Genomic DNA, 19,109 nt, shown 5'->3' with positions numbered 1-19,109 from the left:
TCCTGACATTCCCCTGTCCTTGCCTGTTTGGATCTTTTTCTTGATTGCTGTCATTGATGTTGCATCTCTTCTCACATGTCTGGTGATGTCTTATGATTTGTATTTTTACCTAAGAGAGGAGTTTGAAGTTGACAGGAAGCTCTGTGAATGTTGGTGTGATTTATCAACTGACCTGTGCACTTTTAGTGAACTGGCAGGAAGCTTTCTGCTATGATGTGGCATCTAAATAAAGAACTAGAGGGGCTTTATTCTTGGATATTGACATCCACTCTAGTTATCCTGACTAGTTCATTACACAATTCAATCAATAGTTTAGATAAGAACTGATTACACAGTTCATTGAATAATTTAGATGTTTAAATAAGACCCTGATTCCTACCATAATTTTTGTTGTATTTATTCATTTGTTTATTTATTTGAGCATTCATTCATTCATTCTTTTATTTATTTGTTTAATAGTCTTCCCACAGGTAGAGGAGGGATAGGAACTTTTGATTTCCATATCCAGACCCACATTTTCAGACCTACTCTTAAGTTCCATGGGCTTCCCTGATAGCTCAGTTGGTAAAGAATCTGCCTGCAATGCAGGAGACCCTGGTTTGATTCCTGGGTCAGGAAGATCTGCTGGAGAAGGGAATAGCTACCCACTCCAGTATTCTGGCCTGGAGAATTCCACAGACTGAATAGTCCATGAGGTCTCAAAGAGTCGGACATGACCGAGCAACTTTCACTCACTTCAGTTCTACTATCCAAGCCAAGAGCTTCCATGAGGTACCACTCAGTATGCTGGCTTTCTGCTTTATTTTAAAAATTAATTAGTACGGTTAGGGGAAGCACACTGATCGAAACCACCCACCCTGGCCAGGCACCATGGTAACCACTTGCATGATTGTTTTATGACAGGAGATCCTGATAAGGAATATGGAACTAATAAGCCACCACCAACCAGTAGAGTTCGGGAAAGGTCGAAAGGAGACACCGTGTGTCTATCCACTTCCCAGAATCCTTCTCGCTAGCATCCATCTTGGCTGAGCGATGTGTGCGCCACCAGGAAAGACTCTGAATTAGAATGATTGGCCAAAGACCACCTGGAAACTAATCCCATCACCATAAAACCCGAGACTGCGAGCCACGCTGCAGAGCAGTTCTCCTGGGTTCCCTTACCCTACTGCTCTCCACCCGGGGGCCCTTTCCCAATAAAATCTCTTGCTTTGCCAGCACATGTGTCTCCTCGGACAATTCATTTTTGAGTGTTAGACAAGAGCCTGGTTTCAGGCCCTGGAAGGGGTCCGCCTTCGTGCAACAGTACTGTTTCATCTGCTTTTTGTTATACAGAAATTTGTTGAGTTTTCTTGTATATTAGTGGCCTCCTTTCTATTCTCTTTAGTGTTGTGAACTTCAGCTTTTAAAAAGATTCCATTACTATTATCCTAATGCTTTCTTAGAAAGGCCATGATATAAATACAGGTGCTCCATCAGTACATCCTGTTAAACCGGAAGGCTCTACATTCTTCTCTTTAATAGCTGCATTGTATTCAATCGTATGGCTTTTTTCTTATAAGTTAACTTGTCTTCTACTGATTAACAATTACCTTTTTGATTACAAACACTGCTGCCATAAACATTCTTGGAGACACTTCTATGCACATGTGTATTTGTACTAATAGAATAAATTCCTGGAGGTAGAGTGTTGGATTGAAGGTTATTAGGAAGTTCCTCTTTGGAGTGTGTGTGTGTGTTTGGAAAGTGATAGTGTACAGTAATTAAAAGCATGAACTCTGGGGCCAAGCTTCTTGGGTTCATAATCCTGCTTCTCTTCCTTGGCAATGCTGTGACCTTGGGCAAGTTACTTAAGTTTCTGTGTCTCATTTTTCTAATGGGTAAAAATGAGAATTAATAATATCACCTTTCTCTTAGGGTCGTGAGGATTAAATGAGTTAATCTGCTAAAGTTCATGTCTGATAAAAAACACTCAATTATCATTATCTGTTAAATGTTGTTATTCTAGGTCGGACTTCACAACAACACTAATAAAAATAAGCCACTATTCTCAGGGGCTGGAGCTGCCCCCTGGCTTGTGCTCCTGAGCATGCTCCTTGTTGGGTGTGTTGGGGGGGTACCACGCAGGGTATGGTGTCCCCACAGCAGGGCTGCAAGTTCAGGGCAGAGAAGAATAAGACAGGAGACCTCAGGGAGGGGCCTGAAGCTTTCTTACCCACTAGTCTACAGAATATAGCCATGGGAAAGCTGCTGTTCTAGAAGGTGCTCAGCACATAGTTGAATGAATAGATGAACGGGTGAACAAAACCAGGTTTAAGAATGAATTTTTTTCTTCTCTTGAATTCCTTCCTGTCACCTCGGGTCCTCAGTAAAGTCTTGTTAACCACCAGCCTCCCTTTGTTGTGAGCCATTTGGGGGAAGGGTCCTGAGGAGGGGGAGCACAGGAGGGAGGGTCACCGGGTCACCCTGCCTGAGGGCATGGTAGCAAACACTGCAGAAGAGACAGAAGACGCAGGTCCCAAGGCAGCTCAGGAATACCTGGTGGGGGAGCCTGCTAAAAGCCTGGACTTCCTGCTTCCATGAAAAGGGATTTGTACTGCTTGTACTGGGGCATTAAAAGGTGAATGATCTCCTCAGACTGGGAAGTCTGGTATACTTGGGTTAGTAGAGAGACAGTTACACAGTAACCATTAAGTAAATGGTAGCTTTTTAGATTTTATTTACAAAATTTGGCCAAGACTAAAATTAAAGTCCACATGTGATGTTGCATGTACTCTCCCTCCCACCATATCTGACCTCTGTGTTATGAATATGGCTGCCTGCTTGGGACAATATTCCCAATGCATGCTCAGTTGCGTCCAACTCTATTGCAACATCATGGACTGTAACCCACCAGGCTCTCTGTCCATGGGACTTTTCTAGGCAAGAATATGGAGTGGGTTGCCGTTTCCTCCTCAAGGGGATCTTCCCAACCCAGGGATCAAACCCATGCCTTCTGTGTCTCCTACATTGACAGGTGGATTCTTTACCACTGAGCCACCTGGGAAGCCTGTTATTTCAGTGAGAGGCTTGTCAGGTCCAGTGGGGCTCAGAGACCAGATAGAATAGCAGGGGTCTTGAGCTTTCAACCGGCCTTTCTCAATAACCTAATCTTCTGTTAGAATCTTGAAATTTCAATGAATCAGTTTTAGTCTCCACAAAATGGGAATTCAGGATATAAGCTCTACCACCTGTTTGAGCTTAAAAGCACATCTTGACATTATATTAAAAGAGAGCAAAACAATAAATTAGAATTGCCAATATACCTTGAAATCTTGACCTGAAAGTCACTATTCATGGGAAAACCATTACAGTATTCTATTTCTCTAACATTCTTAGCAGATGCTTGGCTAAGGAAAAACAAATCTCAGTTTTTTTGAGCATTATCTTGGAATGTGGTTATAATTTATTATTTTTTACCGCTCACATATTAATGTGCTGAAAAATAGAAGATCGGTGCTCAAAAGGGCATTATTTTCCGAAATTAAATAATATACATAGTAGATGGACAGAACACACATTCACGCATGCATAATATTTGTGTCAATTGCTCTGCTGCTGCTGCTGCTAAGTTGCTTCAGTCATGTCCGACTCTGTGCGACCCCATAGACAGCAGCCCACCAGGCTCCCCCGTCCCTGGGATTCTCCAGGCAAGAACCCTGGAGTGGGTTGCCATTTCCTACTCCAGGAATAAAACAAATTAGCAAAGTCTTATTTAGAGTTAGAAGAGACACAATATGGATCCTGAATACTGGAAGCCTGTTTGGGAGAAGATTCAGAAAAGATCGAGAGAAGTCCTGGAGACATCAGACACTATATGGACCTCTCCAGACAAAAGGTGCAAGTCTATCTCCTGTTTTAATAATGAAGCAGCTACCAGGGTCGAGGACCCACTTGGGGGGTCTTCATTCATGATGGGTAACTGGGTGGTTTTGTTTTGTTGGGGAGAATAAATATTTGAAGGGGGTAACTGAAGAAGGTTATGTGGCTGCTGTGATGTTATTGATACGTGGGCTGACGCTATTATGTCGGATGCTATCAGCTACATTATCTTTATGCCTCCAAGGTAATCTGAAGCAGCTGTCCATTGACTTGGCACTGCCTTACACTGAAGCGACTGCCCTGCCCAGGGACTGTAACTCAAGCCAACCACACGCCTCACAGCTTTCTTTAGCCACTGACGGCATCAAGGAAGGAAGAGCGTGAAATCGCCAGGAATGGATGTGTCCGAAGCAGGGGGTTGGCTGCTGAGTGATTCTCGGGCGGGTGGCCTGGCCATTTCCTAACCTTCTATTAGGGCGCAACCGCTAAAAGTCTTCAGGCAAGGAAACCGTTGCTATAAGGAAACGAGGTGATCAGAATCCCTACACAATTTCCTTTCCCCCTGTGAACTCTGCCATGTTCCGCTGCAGATCATGTCCACGTGGAAGGCAAGGCTGGCTGAAAGACTGAAGTCTCCGTCTGCAAGGATGCATCCGTTCCCATGCTCGGCTCTGCTTGCTTGTTTTGGGAACACAAGGGAGACTGCTCCCTTAGATCAGGCCAGCGCAGCTGATACCTGTTCCACCATCCATGTTCAGCCCAAGGCCAAAGCGGGCCAACACCCAAGTCATCCGCGAGGTGAAGAAGGCACCTCAGAGAAAAGGCGAGATTCAGGTGCCCATTCAGAGACAAATGGCAGCACAAACCGGAATTCAAGCAACCACTCTGCCGTCCAGCCCGCTGACACCCCTGAGGATCTGCCTGGGTCTCCGGATGGAGGATCAGTTCATGAAGCAGTTACTTTTCAGCCTTCTATTCCCAGACCATCAATTATTGAAATGCCAGTGGTGAGTGTTTCCAATGCTATTGTAGAAGAAATGGAGTTGGGAGAGAATTTCATGTTTGGTGGCCAAACAAATGGAAATGAACCTGTTTAGCATTATTAGTGAGTAACACATGGGGGAAACTCTTGCTAGTGAGAGGAAGTGATCATTTTCTGAGACTTTCAGGCAAGAGAAGGGAGTTATTTGGGGGGAAAAAGAAATGGTGCTGCTGCTTTTAACAGGCAGCCTCTTGAGTTATTTACATATCTACTTTCCTGTTTCTGGCATTACTGAATTTTAACTGTTAAATATTCTTATTGGATTGAGGTACGAAATCATTTCAGAGTTCTTGATAATCTCAGTTTGGAGAGGCAGGATAGAGGTAGGCTTTCTTGAATGATGTTTTCCAAAGATACTCCTTGAGCATTTTGGGGTTGTATTCCTGGCCATTTTGCTTAGGACCAGATTGAAAAAAATGAGAGGATCCGCTGTTAAGATATTCTGATTTTTTTCAAGATTATTTTTTCTATCTAGTCTAACAAAATCACTTTCCATCTGACTTGCTGGTTTCAACCTAAGGAGTCTCATTAAGCAGTGAAAACTGCCAAAGAGTGAAGACAGGGTCAAAACATGATTTTAAAAATAGTTTCGTTTGACACTCTACAGGCTTATATTAAATGACTGAAGCTCAGCTGTACTGTCCACATCTTTCTATTCTGAGATTGAACCAAGGATTTCACCAAGCCCTCTGTTAGAGCAAGAACTGTAATTTTTTTTCTAAATCAAAATCCAAAACAAACAGAACATCAAATAATTTTTGTTCAGTTTTTTCAGTTTATACCCAGATCCAGAGTAAGATATTTTTATAGTAATACCATAGTCAGCATAGTGGATGTTATGGCTAAGATTATATTTGTTGCATTAGTTAAAGGAACTAATGATGTACTATTTTAATGAGCTGGAAGAATTTCTTTTGGGTAGAGATTCCAGCACTTCAGCACCCACCTTATGTTGCTAAACATAGCAGCAAGTACAGGGGTTGATTTGATTTCATCTTTCTGTTTTAGGGGCATATTGTGACACAGGGGTTCTGGATAAATAAATGTATCAAATATAACCAATGAAACACAGCAGGGTAACATCCATATCTATTGTCTACTGGTATGAGCAAAGCCAAGGATAGGCCAAAGAGGCGAGGCAGGGCTTTTGATGGAACCAGCCATCACACACATTGCAAGGCTGAATGTAAGTGCCCCAAAGAGAGACACACAGAAGACGGTTCAAGGAGGTTGGAGTGTCTGGAAAGGTACATTGCAGGGGAAGTGAAATTTGGGATGGGTCTAGATCATGGCATCCAGTCCCATCACTTCATGGGAAATAGATGGAGAAACAGTGGAAACAGTGTCAGACTTTATTTTGGGGGGGCTCCAAAATCACTGCAGATGGTGAGTGCAGCCATGAAATTAAAAGACGCTTACTCCTTAGAAGAAAAGTTATGAGCAGCCTAGATAGCATATTCAAAAGCAGAGACATTACTTTGCCAACTAAGGTCCATCTAGTCAAGGCTATGGTTTTTCCTGTGGTCATGTATGGATGTGAGAGTTGGACTGTGAAGAAGGCTGAGCACCGAAGAATTGATGCTTTTGAACTGTGGTGTTGGAGAAGACTCTTGAGAGTCCCTTGGACTGCAAGGAGATCCAACCAGTCCATTCTGAAGGAGATTAACTCTGGGACTTCTTTGGAAGGACTGATTTTGAAGCTGAAACTCCAGTACTTTGGCCACCTCATGCGAAGAGTTGACTCATTGGAAAAGACTCTGATGCTGGGAGGGATTGGGGGCAGGAGGAGAAGGGGACGACCGAGGATGAGATGGCTGGATGGCATCACTGACTCGATGGACGTGAGTCTGAGTGAACTCAGGGAGATGGTGATGGACAGGGAGGCCTGGCATGCTGCAATTCATGGGATCACAAAGAGTCGGACACGACTGAGCGACTGAACCAAACTGAACTGAACTAGAAGGAGGGTTAGGATTTTTAAGGGCAGAGATGAAGGGAAGGGCTTTGCCAGAAAAGGAAATTGTGTGAACAGAAGCTTGAATGTGGGGGGGGTGCAGACAGGAATAGGCAGGTGCATCAGGCTGGCCAAGTTGGAGAGACATCTGGAAAGGAAAAATGAGGCCCAGAGTGGTTTGAATGCTATCATGAGAAGGCAGTAGGGAAGCTTTGAGAATTTTGAGCAGGGGAATGTCATGCCTGCGATTTCATTCTGGGAAGATAAATAGATGGACCCATGTAGGAGGAATTAAAGTTGGGAAGACTGGAGCTGAGAGGCCATTGGAATTATCTGGGCCTGAGGATGGTCACAGAAGTTACAACAGGAAGGTGGGGTGAGAGGGGTGGAGAAGAAAGGATCCCACAGTGGACTCTGGGTTCCAAACTGAATAGGGAGGAAGGCAAGATCAAACTGGGAGTGATGAAATGGAACACTGCAAAATTCAGTTGTCAGGATGTACAAGAAGAAGGGGATTCCATGGGCATGGTAAATGGCTTCTCTTTGGTTCAGATTTGAGGAGCTAACATTTACAGAGTACTTGCTGTATGCCAGCCATTCTTCTAAGTGCTTTACACAGAATATTCCATCGTTACCTGGTTACAATGAGGGGACTGTTCTTATGATTTCCATTTTACAGAGGAGAACACTGATGCTCAGAGAGGGTAAGACGCTTGCCCTAGTTCACAGAGGGAGGAAGTGACCCAGGATTAAAGCCCAGTTCTGTTTGATTCCAAAGTCTATCCTCTGAATTATAACATGCTTCCACTGCTTATTATTATTATTATTTGTGTAGTGTTTGAGGATTTACAAGTAAGTATTCTTATGTGATCTCACTTGATTTGCAGTTAATTAAAATTTTATGTGTGCATGTATGTACATATAATTATATATAAATGTGTCTGTGTCTATAATAATAGTTATTTTATTAATTTGCCTAACATTGTTTTCTCTTAGTTTCATAGTGTACAACACTATGGAAAGAGATGCTTCCTACTTTGCGTCCAGCTGATGACAAGGCTTTGTGAACAATAGTGTAGGATTGCTTTGAGATCTTACGATTAGAAGTGCCGCAGGACTGCCCAGATTTTTCATTACCTAGTAATTTTGTTGTGACATGTTTCTCCTCAGCAGATGATGAATGAGCTTCTTTTATTACAGTCTTGCCTGGAGGCAAAAATATTTCCTTTTTGGATGCACTGATCCTCATCACTTAAGCTGTCTTGGTAGAGGCAACAAATAATACTCTTAAAAAAAAAAAGAAAAGAACTCAACTTTAGAACATAATCATAGCTGAGAAATGAGTCTCTTTATTTGTCTTTAGTTTCCTGGGGTTTAGACAGGAGGGTGAGTCATTTAAATCTGAAACAACATCTGGTCTGAGCAGGACAGCTCAAGATAGGGAGGCCAAGTGAACTAATTAAAAAGGAAAGGTTTTCATTTGTGTAAATAGATGTGTGCACATCTGTATTTATGAAGTGGTACCAGTTTAGTCTTCAACCTTTCGTGGTGGTCTCTTCCCTCATCCAGGATGGTGACAACAATCCCAAACTTGGAATGTGTCTTATAATTGCCGCTATCTTCTGATTATAATTTTTTTTCTTTCTTAGTGGTCTTGAAGTAGAAAAGTCTTATAATGGGTTGGATTGTAGAGTCAATGGAAGAGTAGGATGTTGACTTTTTCTGCCAAGAAGTACTGCGTTTTTACTCTGTGCCAGGACAGCCCTAGTGGTAGAAACAAAGAGGGGTTAAGATACAGTCTGTGAAGCTGCTTACATTCTAGTGGGAGGAGATACAGTTGGGTAAACAGGCAGTATCAGTGCAGTATGAGAAGGCTAATGGGTCAACACCGGCTGCCATAGGAGCACATGGAAGAGACTCTCATTTTAGCCTTGGGAAGACAGCGGGGGATGGAATATATGGAGGAGAAGGGTTTCTACTTTGTTCTTTTATCACTGTGCATCAGACTCAACTCTGCCCCCTTCCTAGATGAATGGTGCTGTGTTTCTTGTCTTTCCCTCTCCCTTAACAAAGCTGGCAGGGTCAGAAACACACAGCTCTCACTTGAAGCAACTAAGGGATTCTATTTTTTTTTGTTGTTTGTTTGCCATGTTGTGAGGCATATGGGATCTTAGTTCCCACACCAGGAATTCAACCCAAGCCCCATGCATTGGAAGTTTGGGGTTTTATTAAAACCACTGGACCACAGGGGTATTCCCAACTAAGGGCTTCAGAATAGTTCGGTAGTGTCAGAAAGCCTTTCTATAGCAGTAGTAGGTTTTCATCTAGTTCTTACTTCAACAAAGTAGCCATCCTGACACAGGAAGAGAGAGTAAATGTGGTTCAGGAAATCATCCCTGGGTATTTTATTTAAAAGTTGGTTTTGCAAAAGGGAAGGGAGACAGAGCCCGTACTGAAGCTGCTAACTGCGCTGCTTTTTGTAACAGGCTGGCTTTGCTACTAGACAGAGAAGTGGTAGCACAGACATGCCCAGGACCCATGTGGTGGTCTGGTTGAAGTCTCACAGGCTCAGGCTGTCACTGCTTCCACGTTGTTCTGCAACCATCACTACCATCCTTCTCCAGAACCTTTTTCATCTTTTCCAGCTCAAATTCTGTATCCGTAAAACACTGACTCCCCATTGGCCCCATCAGCCCCTCTTCCTACTCCCTGCTGCTGCTGCTGCTGCTAAGTCGCTTCAGTTGTGTCCGACTCTGTGCGACCCCATAGACGGCAGCCCACCAGACTCCGCTGTCCCTGGGATTCTCCAGGCAAGAACACTGGAGTGGGTTGCCATTTCCTTCTCCAATGCGTGAAAGTGAAAAGTGAAAGTGAAGTCGCTAAGTCGTGTCCAGCTAGCAGCGACCCCATGGACTGCAGCCTACCAGGCTCCTCCGTCCATGAGATTTTCTAGGCAAGAGTACTGGAGTGGCTTGCCATTGCCTTCTCCTGCCTTCCTACTCCCTAGCAACTACCATTATTGGGATTTTGATAGGGATTGCATTGAATATGTTGATCACTTTGGATAGTATTTATGTTTTAAAAATATTAGATCTTCTAATCTGTGAATGTAGTTTGTCTTTCCGTTTATTTGTGCCTTCTTTAATTTCTTTCAGCAATGTTGTGTAGTTTTCAGTATGCAAGTCTTTTGCCTTCCAGGTAATGTTTATCCCTAAGTATTTAATTCTTTTTGAATTGTTTTCTGAATTTCCTTTTCTCATTGTTCATTGTTGGTGTATAGAAATGCAATTGGTGAATTGTGTACATAGGTTTTTTATCTTGTGATTTAGCTGAGTTTATTAGTTTAAATAGTTGTGTGTATACCTGTGGAATCTTATGATTTATACATATGAGATCATTATAATCTGTGAACAGAGATAATTTTACTTCTTCCTTTCCAATTTGGATGTATTTTATTTCTTTTTCTGTCTAATTGATCTGACTGGAACTTTCAATCAGTTCAGTTCAGTACAGTTACTCAGTCGTGTCCAACTCTTTGCGACCCCATGAACTGCAGCATGCCAGGCCTCCCTGTCCATCACCAACTCCCGGAGTCACCCAAACCCATGTCCATCGAGTCAGTGATGCCATCTAACCATCTCATCCTCTGTCATCCCCTTCTCTTGCCCTCAATCTTTCCCAGCATCAGGGTCTTTTCAAATGAATCAGCCCTTCGCATCAGGTGGCCAAAGTATTGGAGTTTCAGCTTTAGCATCAGTCCTTCCGATGAACACCCAGAACTGATCTCCTTTAGAATGGACTGGTTGGATTTCCTTGCAGTCCAAGGGACTCTCAAGAGTCTTCTCCAACACCACAATTCAATACTATTCAATAATACTGTGTTCAATAGAAGTGGCAAAAGTGAATATTCTTGTTTTTTCTGGATCTTACAATATAAACTTCCAGCCTTCCACCACTGAGTATGATGCTACCATTGAGTACAATGTGGGTTTTTCCTATATGGCCTTTATTATATGAAGTAATTTCCTTCTATTCCTAGTTTGTTGAGTATTTTTATCATGAAAGGGTATTAAATTCTCTCAACACTTTTTCTGCATTAATTGATATGATCATATTTCCCCCTTCATTCTGTTAATATGTTGTTATACTGATTGATTTCTTTTCTTTTCTTTTTTTTTGTATTTTGAACCATCCTTGCATTCTAGGAATAAATGGTATAATTTCACTTGGTAATGGTATAATCCTATTAATATGTTGTGGAATTCTGTTTGCTAGTATTTTGTTGAGGATTTTTGCATCACTCATCATCAGGGGTATTGGTCTCTAGTTTTCTTTTCTTGTAGTATCTTTGAATTGGTTATTGTTGTTCAGTCACTAAGTCATGTCCGACTCTTTGCAAACCCATGGACTGTAGTATGCCAGGTCCCTTTATCCTCTCACTATCTCCCAGAGTTTGCTCAAATTCATGTCCATTGAATCAGTGAATTGAACATCAGGGAGAGAATTATCTCACATTATAGAATGAGCTAGGAAGTGTTCCTCTGTCTTCAGTTTTTGGGAAGATTCTGAGAAGGATTGGTGTTAACTCTTTACATGTTTGGTAAAATTCACCAGTGAATCTGGCCCAAGGCTTTTCATTGTTAGGAAGTTTTTGGTTTCTGATTCAATCTTCTTACTAGTAATAGATCTATTCAGATTTTCTATTTCTTCATGATTTGGCCTGGGTGAAGAGGAGCCACTTTGATAGCATCACTTAATTATGGTAATTGCAATCATGATTACCACTTTTTGAGCACTATTAATAGTTTAGGGTGGTGCTAAATGCTTTCCATGGATAAACTCATTTGATCCTTCTAATCCTTCTACAATGTTACTTCCTGATAATCCCAATCATTCCTCTGATCAAAACCCTTCAATGGCTTCCTCATTCCCTCAGGGTAAAAATCAACTCTTAACAGTGGCCCACAGGTCCTTAACAAAGTATGTCTCATTACCTCTCTAAACTCACCTCCTACTGTTTTTACTGATGGGGAAATTAGGACTCAGTAGAGTTAGGCATCTGGTCCATTTCCTCTCTAAAAGTAACCTTTCCAGCAGGCTGGGAAGCTCAGTTTAACCAGCTAAAGCATGACTTTCTTGGGCTGTGCAGAACTCATGCTGCCAATAACTGGTCTAGGCTCCATGCCCATCCTTCCTCTTTTTTTGGCACAGTCTTTGTTAAGACCTGGGATAGTTTAATTAACTGGGTTTCAGCTTCCATGGTTAGAATCAGATTCCAGCCATGCTCTCTTGAAGCTACATCAAGGCTATGTTAATTGTTATTTGGTGTTGGAGAGATTCCTGGATACCTGACAGCAGAAAAACTCTTGGAGGTATTCACCTCCATAGGCAACTGATCTCATTCAAAAAAACTGATTTTAGTTTCAGTGTCTTAAAGTTGCCTTGAAGCCAAGCCTTGGGAATACCTTCTATTGAAGGCAGTGTTATTTAGAATCATACTGTAAACTTGTGTGTCACAAGTGAATTTCTGTCTCACCCTGATCCCACCCTAACTCTGCATCCTCTTTACTTAAGCATTATTAGGGACAACTCTGCTAGGCTGCATTTCTACTTCCTAGTAAAAACCAGTATTCTTGCAATTTCTTTAGAATGAAATTTTCCCTTTTCCCCTATGGATCCTAATAGAAGAGAACAGAATTCTAGGCTAGCTATTAAAACAACAACAACAACAACAACAACAACGAAAAAGCCCTATTAAGGAAACTCTTTGCTAGACAGATGATTTGAGATAAAAACAGTTCTAATAGAAAGCAACTTACAGACTCATGCAATCAAATATTAGTTTTCTAGTTCCCTTTCATGCTCCTGGTAGAGTGAAAGTCGCTCAGTCGTGTCCGACTCTTTGTGACCCCATGAACTATACAGTCCATGGAATTCTCCAAGCCAGACTACTGGAGTGGGTTGCCTTTCCCTTCTCCAGGGGATCTTCCCAACCCAAGGATCAAAGCCAGGTTTCCCGCACTGCAGGCAGATTCTTTACCAGCTGAGCCACCAGGGAAACCCAAGAATACTGGATTGGATAGCCTATCCCTTCTCCAGCGGATCTTCCTGACCCAAGAATTGAACCAGAGTCTCCTGCATTGCAGGTGGATTCTTTACCAGCTGAGCTATTAGGGACTCCTAACAAAATAACAAACCACCACCTCACCCCAACCCCATGCCAATACCACCAAGGATATCTTAATAAGCTTGTGGGAATATCATCCCATTCACTTTAAGCCCGGATAACTTCCCATGCTAGGTTTCTACTTTCAAAAGATGTTAAACAAACTGGCACGACAGTGCATGATACACCCGGTGTACTCAGAAAGGAATTTTCCAATCCAGATATTCAGTTGCAGCCCAACTGGAAAAGAGAGAGACAGCTTCCTGGATTCTCTTTAAGTGAAACAAAACAAACAGTCCTCATAAAAGCACGCACATTTATAATGAACAACTTTGACTACTGTAGACCTTCTGCAAAATACTACAGGGGATGACAACAAAGCAAAATTTTCAGACAGTTTAGAGCAGAGTGGAATAATATTTTAAACTCAGAAATAAAAGCTTAGTGTATAATTTCATCAAAATTGAAAGCATCGTTTTCAAATGAGGTTACTCCTGCATTTACAATTCAGGTAAGACTAGTACATATATTTTAAGTAGGCTGCGATATGGTGGAGGAAGAGGTACAAAAGGAAGAGGTCAGCCTATATTTGAGCTGCACCTATTTCCAGCTCATCAGAAAGAACCTGGCAATCTGCCCATGACCGAGTTGACCTTTGACCTCCTTTTTATGGGTGCTTAATAAAAGAGCAGGGTTTACTTTGTTTGTAGACAACGACCTAGGAGTGTCTAACCAAAGAGCCACCAAGGAGATTCCAGTTTTTTTGACAAGACCCATTTCCTTAAAATAACTGTTTTTGTAGAATTGGGATTTCCATTCTCTTGATTATATAACATGCGGTTGTACTTTAGTTGAAAAAAAATCTGCTATTTCACTCGCTGATTACACTGGAAACTTTAAGATTTCTTACCCTGCAGGAACCATAGCGACTAGCTGAACGAATGTGCTATATCAATCATAGGAAGTTAGAGGGTTTTTTTCCCAGCCAAGGACGTGTGTTAACCTAGTCTAAACAGCCTTTACTTTTGCACTCACAGTTCCTCCATTCCAAAGAAAATAGATCTCATCACGTTAAAACTTTTTCCAATGTGAGGTTGACACACTTGCTTTTGTAATTCGGAATCAGGGGATGTGAGAGTTGGGAAATTTGAGGTGATTAGAGGAAGAGAGTGGCTCCACAAAGGGCACAGGACCTGCTACGGGAAGTGTTCATGATTTTGTTGTGTGAAGCTGGTTTGTGGGTCTCCTACATTCAGTTAAGTGGAAAATTACAGCCCAGGCAACTGTTAGAACCTATCCACATAGGCATGATTTGGTTGTCCACAGCACGAGAGGAACTTCCCCTCAAATGGACCACCTGCAAGAGGAAAGTCAGTTTCTGCAACCTGAAACATCAGATTTCAAAAAACTGTGTTGTCTCACATTACTTATCACTCGTAGTAATTACAGCAATTTCAATATAATAAACTTACTTTTAAAGCTTAAATATATTTATATAAGACAACACAGTGTTAGGCTTCCCTGGTGGCTCAGTGGTAAAGAATCCACCTGCCAGGAGACATGGGTTCACTCTGTGGTCTGGGGAAGATCCCACATGCTGTGGAGCAACTGAGGCTGTGTGCCACAACTTTTGAGCCTGTGCTCGAGAGCTTGAAAGCCCCAACAAGAGAGTAGCCCCCACTTGCCATAGCTAGAGAAAAGCACGCAGCAGCAATGACCCAGCACAGCCAAAAATAATAAATAAATAAAAGACAACACAGTCTTAGAAAAAGTTCAAATATGATAAATATGTACACCTGTAATTAGAACCAATTTAAAGTTATCTCTTTTTAACAATCACATACAGTCAAGTAATCTTCACCAAAGCCACTAAGGATACACAATGGGGAAATGATAGTCTCCAATAAATGGTGCTGGGAAAACTGAACATCCACATGCAAAAGAATGAAACTGGACCCTTGTCTTAGAGCAAACACAAAAATCCACCCCAAGTGGGTTAAAGATTTAAACATAAGACCTGAAACCTCAAATCTCCTAAAAGAAAACCGGGGGAAGAAACCCTTGATATGGACCTCAGCGATGAGCTTTTAGTTGATGTCAAAAGCACAGGAAACAAAAACAAAAATAAACAAGTGGGACTATATCAAACCAAAAAGCTTATGCACAGCAAAGGAAACAATCAACAAAACTAAAAGGCAGCCTACAGACTGGGAGAAAAAAATTGCAAATCATATACCTGATAAAAGGCTACTATTCAAAATAATAAGGAACTCATCAATTCAACAGCAAAAAAAAAAAAAAAAAAAACAACATGAAACAAATAACCCAATTAAATGATGGGCAAAGGCCCCGTACAGACATTTCACCAAAGAAGACACACAAATGGCCAATGGATACATGAAAAGATGTTTAAACTTACTACTAATCAAGGAAATGCAAACCAGAGATATCACTTCACACGTGTTAGGATGGCTAACAGAAAGAGACAGTTTCCCTGATTTTGAGGCTGTAAGAGATCCCCTAGCTCTTGTCTTTTTACGTGGTTGCCCTTTGCCACGAATAAAATGATATCTACGAAGGCAACAATATTGTAATGGCAAAACCAGCAAGCCACGAAAATGGAGTGCAGACCCCATTTAGATGTGGGTCCAGGGCCACCTGGAGTTTAAGATCCAGGATATGATAAATGAGTTGGACTTCTGAACTGGCCACATTCTCATACTTTGTTTTACAGAGGCAAAAATGCTGGTCGGTCAAGGACCTTGAATACCATTTGTTTCGCAAGTGAAAAATGAATTAATTTCTTAGGCTAATAAATAAATCCTCTAATTGAGATTTAGCTAGCCTTGTTTGAAACATTTGCTGTGGTTGTCTCTGGATGTAGATTCCTGAATAGGGTCATTCAGATGTTAAGTACCTCTTGAGTGTGGCCTTCGAAACTTTCTTTGCCCTCAAGAGGAAACAAGGAAAAATGTGCTGGAATTTGGCTTTAGACGTTATTGCCTATGGGACGCCTGATGCTGCTGTAGCCATCCTGCATGTGGGGCAGGACACACCTGCAGATAAAGCAAACAACCTTGAGATGGTGGAGCAGGAAGAAAGAACCTGGGTCCCTGCAGAGACTATGGAACCACTTCAAGTGCAACTCACTGTCCATGGGGTATGCCAGAGTAGTGAAAAATAATTACACATGTTTTAACAAAGGTGGACCCAGACTCACCTATCCCGGGGAAACTTCCAGGTGGTCTCCAGTCATCTCAAATTCAATGTATGCAAAGACAAACTAACTTTCCCCCAAACATCCTCTTCCATGAATCACTTAAGATGCTTTTAGCTGCAAGAAACAGAAAAATTTTAATTTAGACACTATGTAAATGAATTACCTCACTTATAAACAAGCCCCACGGTCGGGTGGTTTTGGAATGCGTTGAGTCAGCAGTTCGGTGAAGCCATGGAACACCTAGTATCTTCCATCTTTCTGCTTAGCCACCCCTGACCTTGGCTCACCTCTGCGTGTTTCCCTTGGTGGTGACAAAATGGCTCCTATAGCAGCTGGTTGCCTCCTCCCTCCCCCTAGGATCCCCACATACTGGACAGTTCCTCCTCATATTATTATTGCTCTGCCTTCTCTGTCTCCTTTCCTTTTCTGACACCATCCCCGAAACTTAGTTTCATGTTTGTGCCTTCTCCTGGTCTTTCCTGGCACTCAGTGTTTCCCTGGATTAAAGCACTGTAATCCGCACCATGTTTGTTCACATGTCTGGCTGTCCTGGTGGACTCTGAGGAGCCTGAGAACAGGCACTGTATCATTTTTTCTGTTCATCTGTCATGGGCGGTGCCTAGAACCATGTTGGACATGCTGAAGATACCTAACAAATGTTTACTGAATAAATTAAAGGATGAATCAATAAAATCAAAATCAGCAGAGAGGATTACTATATACAAGTCTTCTTAGAGTTTTCTCATTTCATCTTTGTTTAGTCTTGCCAACATCTTTGTGATCCATCCCTTGTTTTAGAAATGAATAGAAATAATTTAAGACCATACCGAGAGTTGGGGCCAAGATACTTTTTTCTCTTTGAAGAATGAACTGTTTCTTGCTCAATTTTGAGACACAAAAAGCCAGAAAAACTGATTTTGAAGTGACCTCAGCCAGAGGAAGCACTTTTCTATCAACTGTCCTTCTAGCCTGTTTTCTGGACCCCTCAATGAACTTTCCACATGGCGAAGAACTAGCCTCTTTATCCTTCTGTTTCCCTGTTTGCAAAATGAGGATAATGAGAGCTTTGATGATTCTAGTGCTGTCTTGGGAAGAATGACTATTTATACAGAACTTTAAGAAATACAGGAGAAAATAGAGAATATTAATAGCATAAATGATACCATTAAAATGAGAGCTGAAGGAAACAAAGAGATGCATTCACTTCATTACTCTCTATGACTTTAAAAGCATGTGAACAAGTATATAGATAATTTTGTTCACATTATTAAGACCCTGAACTGTATTAATGACACTGCCAAGAATGGCTTACATTTTTTTCCCCCACAATTCTGACTTTACAATGCTTCTGGCTAAAAGGAAAAAAGGTATTTTTTTCCCTGATTTGCAAAGAATTCAGTACCAAAAAGATATTTTTAGTTAATCTGATTCAAGCACAAAGCATATGATTTTGCACTTAATTGGTTACTTTTGAAATCTGAGATAAGTCAAAGATGTACATATTATTATCAAGTTAGAGGGTGTTTATGGAGAAAAGGGCTTCGTTGGTAACTCAGCTGGTAAAGAATCCTCCTGCAATGCAAGAGGCCCCAGTTCAATTACTGGGTCAGGAAGATCCCCTAGAGAAAGGATAGTTTACCCATTCCAATGTTCTTGGGCTTCCCTGGTAGCTCAGATGGTAAAGAATCTGCCTGCAATGTGGGAGACCTGGGTTCGATCCCTGGGTTGGGAAGATCCCCTGGAGGAGTCTACCCATTCCAGTATTCTTGCCTGCAGAATCCCCATGGACAGAGGAGCCTGGCGGGCTACAGTCCATGGTATCACAAAAAGTCTAAGCAACTATGCACAGTGCAGCACATGGGAAAAAAAAAAGTAATTTGATTTAACAAGGAAAAAAATCATTTCAAATAAAAAGTTCCTCAGGTTATTTCTTCTGTGCTTTCTGTAGTTGTTGTAAAGACTAACTTGGGAGTGTTAAAGTTTTCATTCATTCCTGAGTTCAACAAACTTTAGTAGGGACCCAATACATGCAGTGTTAGTGGCTGAATTTGCCACAAAGAACCAAGCACTCATTTTACCTTGGAGTTGCTTGCTGTTAGTTAGGACAGGAGTCAGGCAAGCAAACAACAAACAATAAAACCCAAGACAAACAAGCAAACAAAAAACAGCTGCAAAATGAGGTCATCAATGGCAAAATGACATTAACATTGATCCATTTCTATGGCTTATTGTTCAAAACTGTGACTCTGTGTGCTCAGTCGTGTCTGACTCTTTGCAACCCCATGGACTATAGCCTGCTAGGCTCCTCTGTCCATGGAACTCTCCAGTCAAGAACACTTGAGTGGATAGCTATTCCCTTCTCCAGGGAGTCTTCTAGACCCAAGGATAGAACCAGGGACTCTTGCATTGCATGCACATTATTTACCATCTGAGCCACCAGGGAAGCCCAGTTATTAAAAATGTTTATACAGTTATGCACACTTTTCTCTTTCCCACCCAATGAAATTGCCATAAACCCAAATGACTGTATATCAGTTTCTCATAATTATAATCTCAAACTTTTCCCATTTTGCTGTCTCCTCTCTTCCCGTTTCCACTGCATCTTTTATTGTTCTTGTTTCCTTTCCTCCAAACTCCTACTTATGTTTCAGCATTTTTATTGATATAGGGGCCTCGGTCTCTAAGGTACCTTCCAATTGTACTAGGGACTCTGTCAGTTCTGGAAACAAACTGAATAAGACTTCTTCCTTCTCCTAAGGAGTCTGCAGTCTGGCTGACAGACAGAAATATCCATAAAAGCTTGGGTGCCGTGGTAGGCATATGGGGTATAAGCAGGTGGGCAGTGAATCAATGCTACATGAAGCAG

The 19,109-nt window shown here is 41.7% G+C and overlaps 1 protein-coding gene across 1 annotated transcript in view; it reads left to right on the top strand.

Moving 5' to 3' along the window:
• The first annotated feature begins 4,454 nt into the window (after positions 1 to 4,454).
• Positions 4,455 to 19,109, top strand: part of FAM107B (family with sequence similarity 107 member B) — a 215,265-nt gene continuing 200,610 nt past the window's right edge. The window contains exon 1 of the mRNA XM_068987143.1: positions 4,455 to 4,865. Within this exon, the coding sequence (XP_068843244.1) occupies positions 4,455 to 4,865 (411 nt within the window). The remainder of the gene's footprint in view (positions 4,866 to 19,109) is intronic.

Source organism: Capricornis sumatraensis, chromosome 15, assembly GCF_032405125.1.
Source record: "Capricornis sumatraensis isolate serow.1 chromosome 15, serow.2, whole genome shotgun sequence".
NCBI classification, from domain to species: domain Eukaryota; kingdom Metazoa; phylum Chordata; class Mammalia; order Artiodactyla; family Bovidae; genus Capricornis; species Capricornis sumatraensis.
This window is presented reverse-complemented; position numbering and strand designations above follow the sequence as displayed.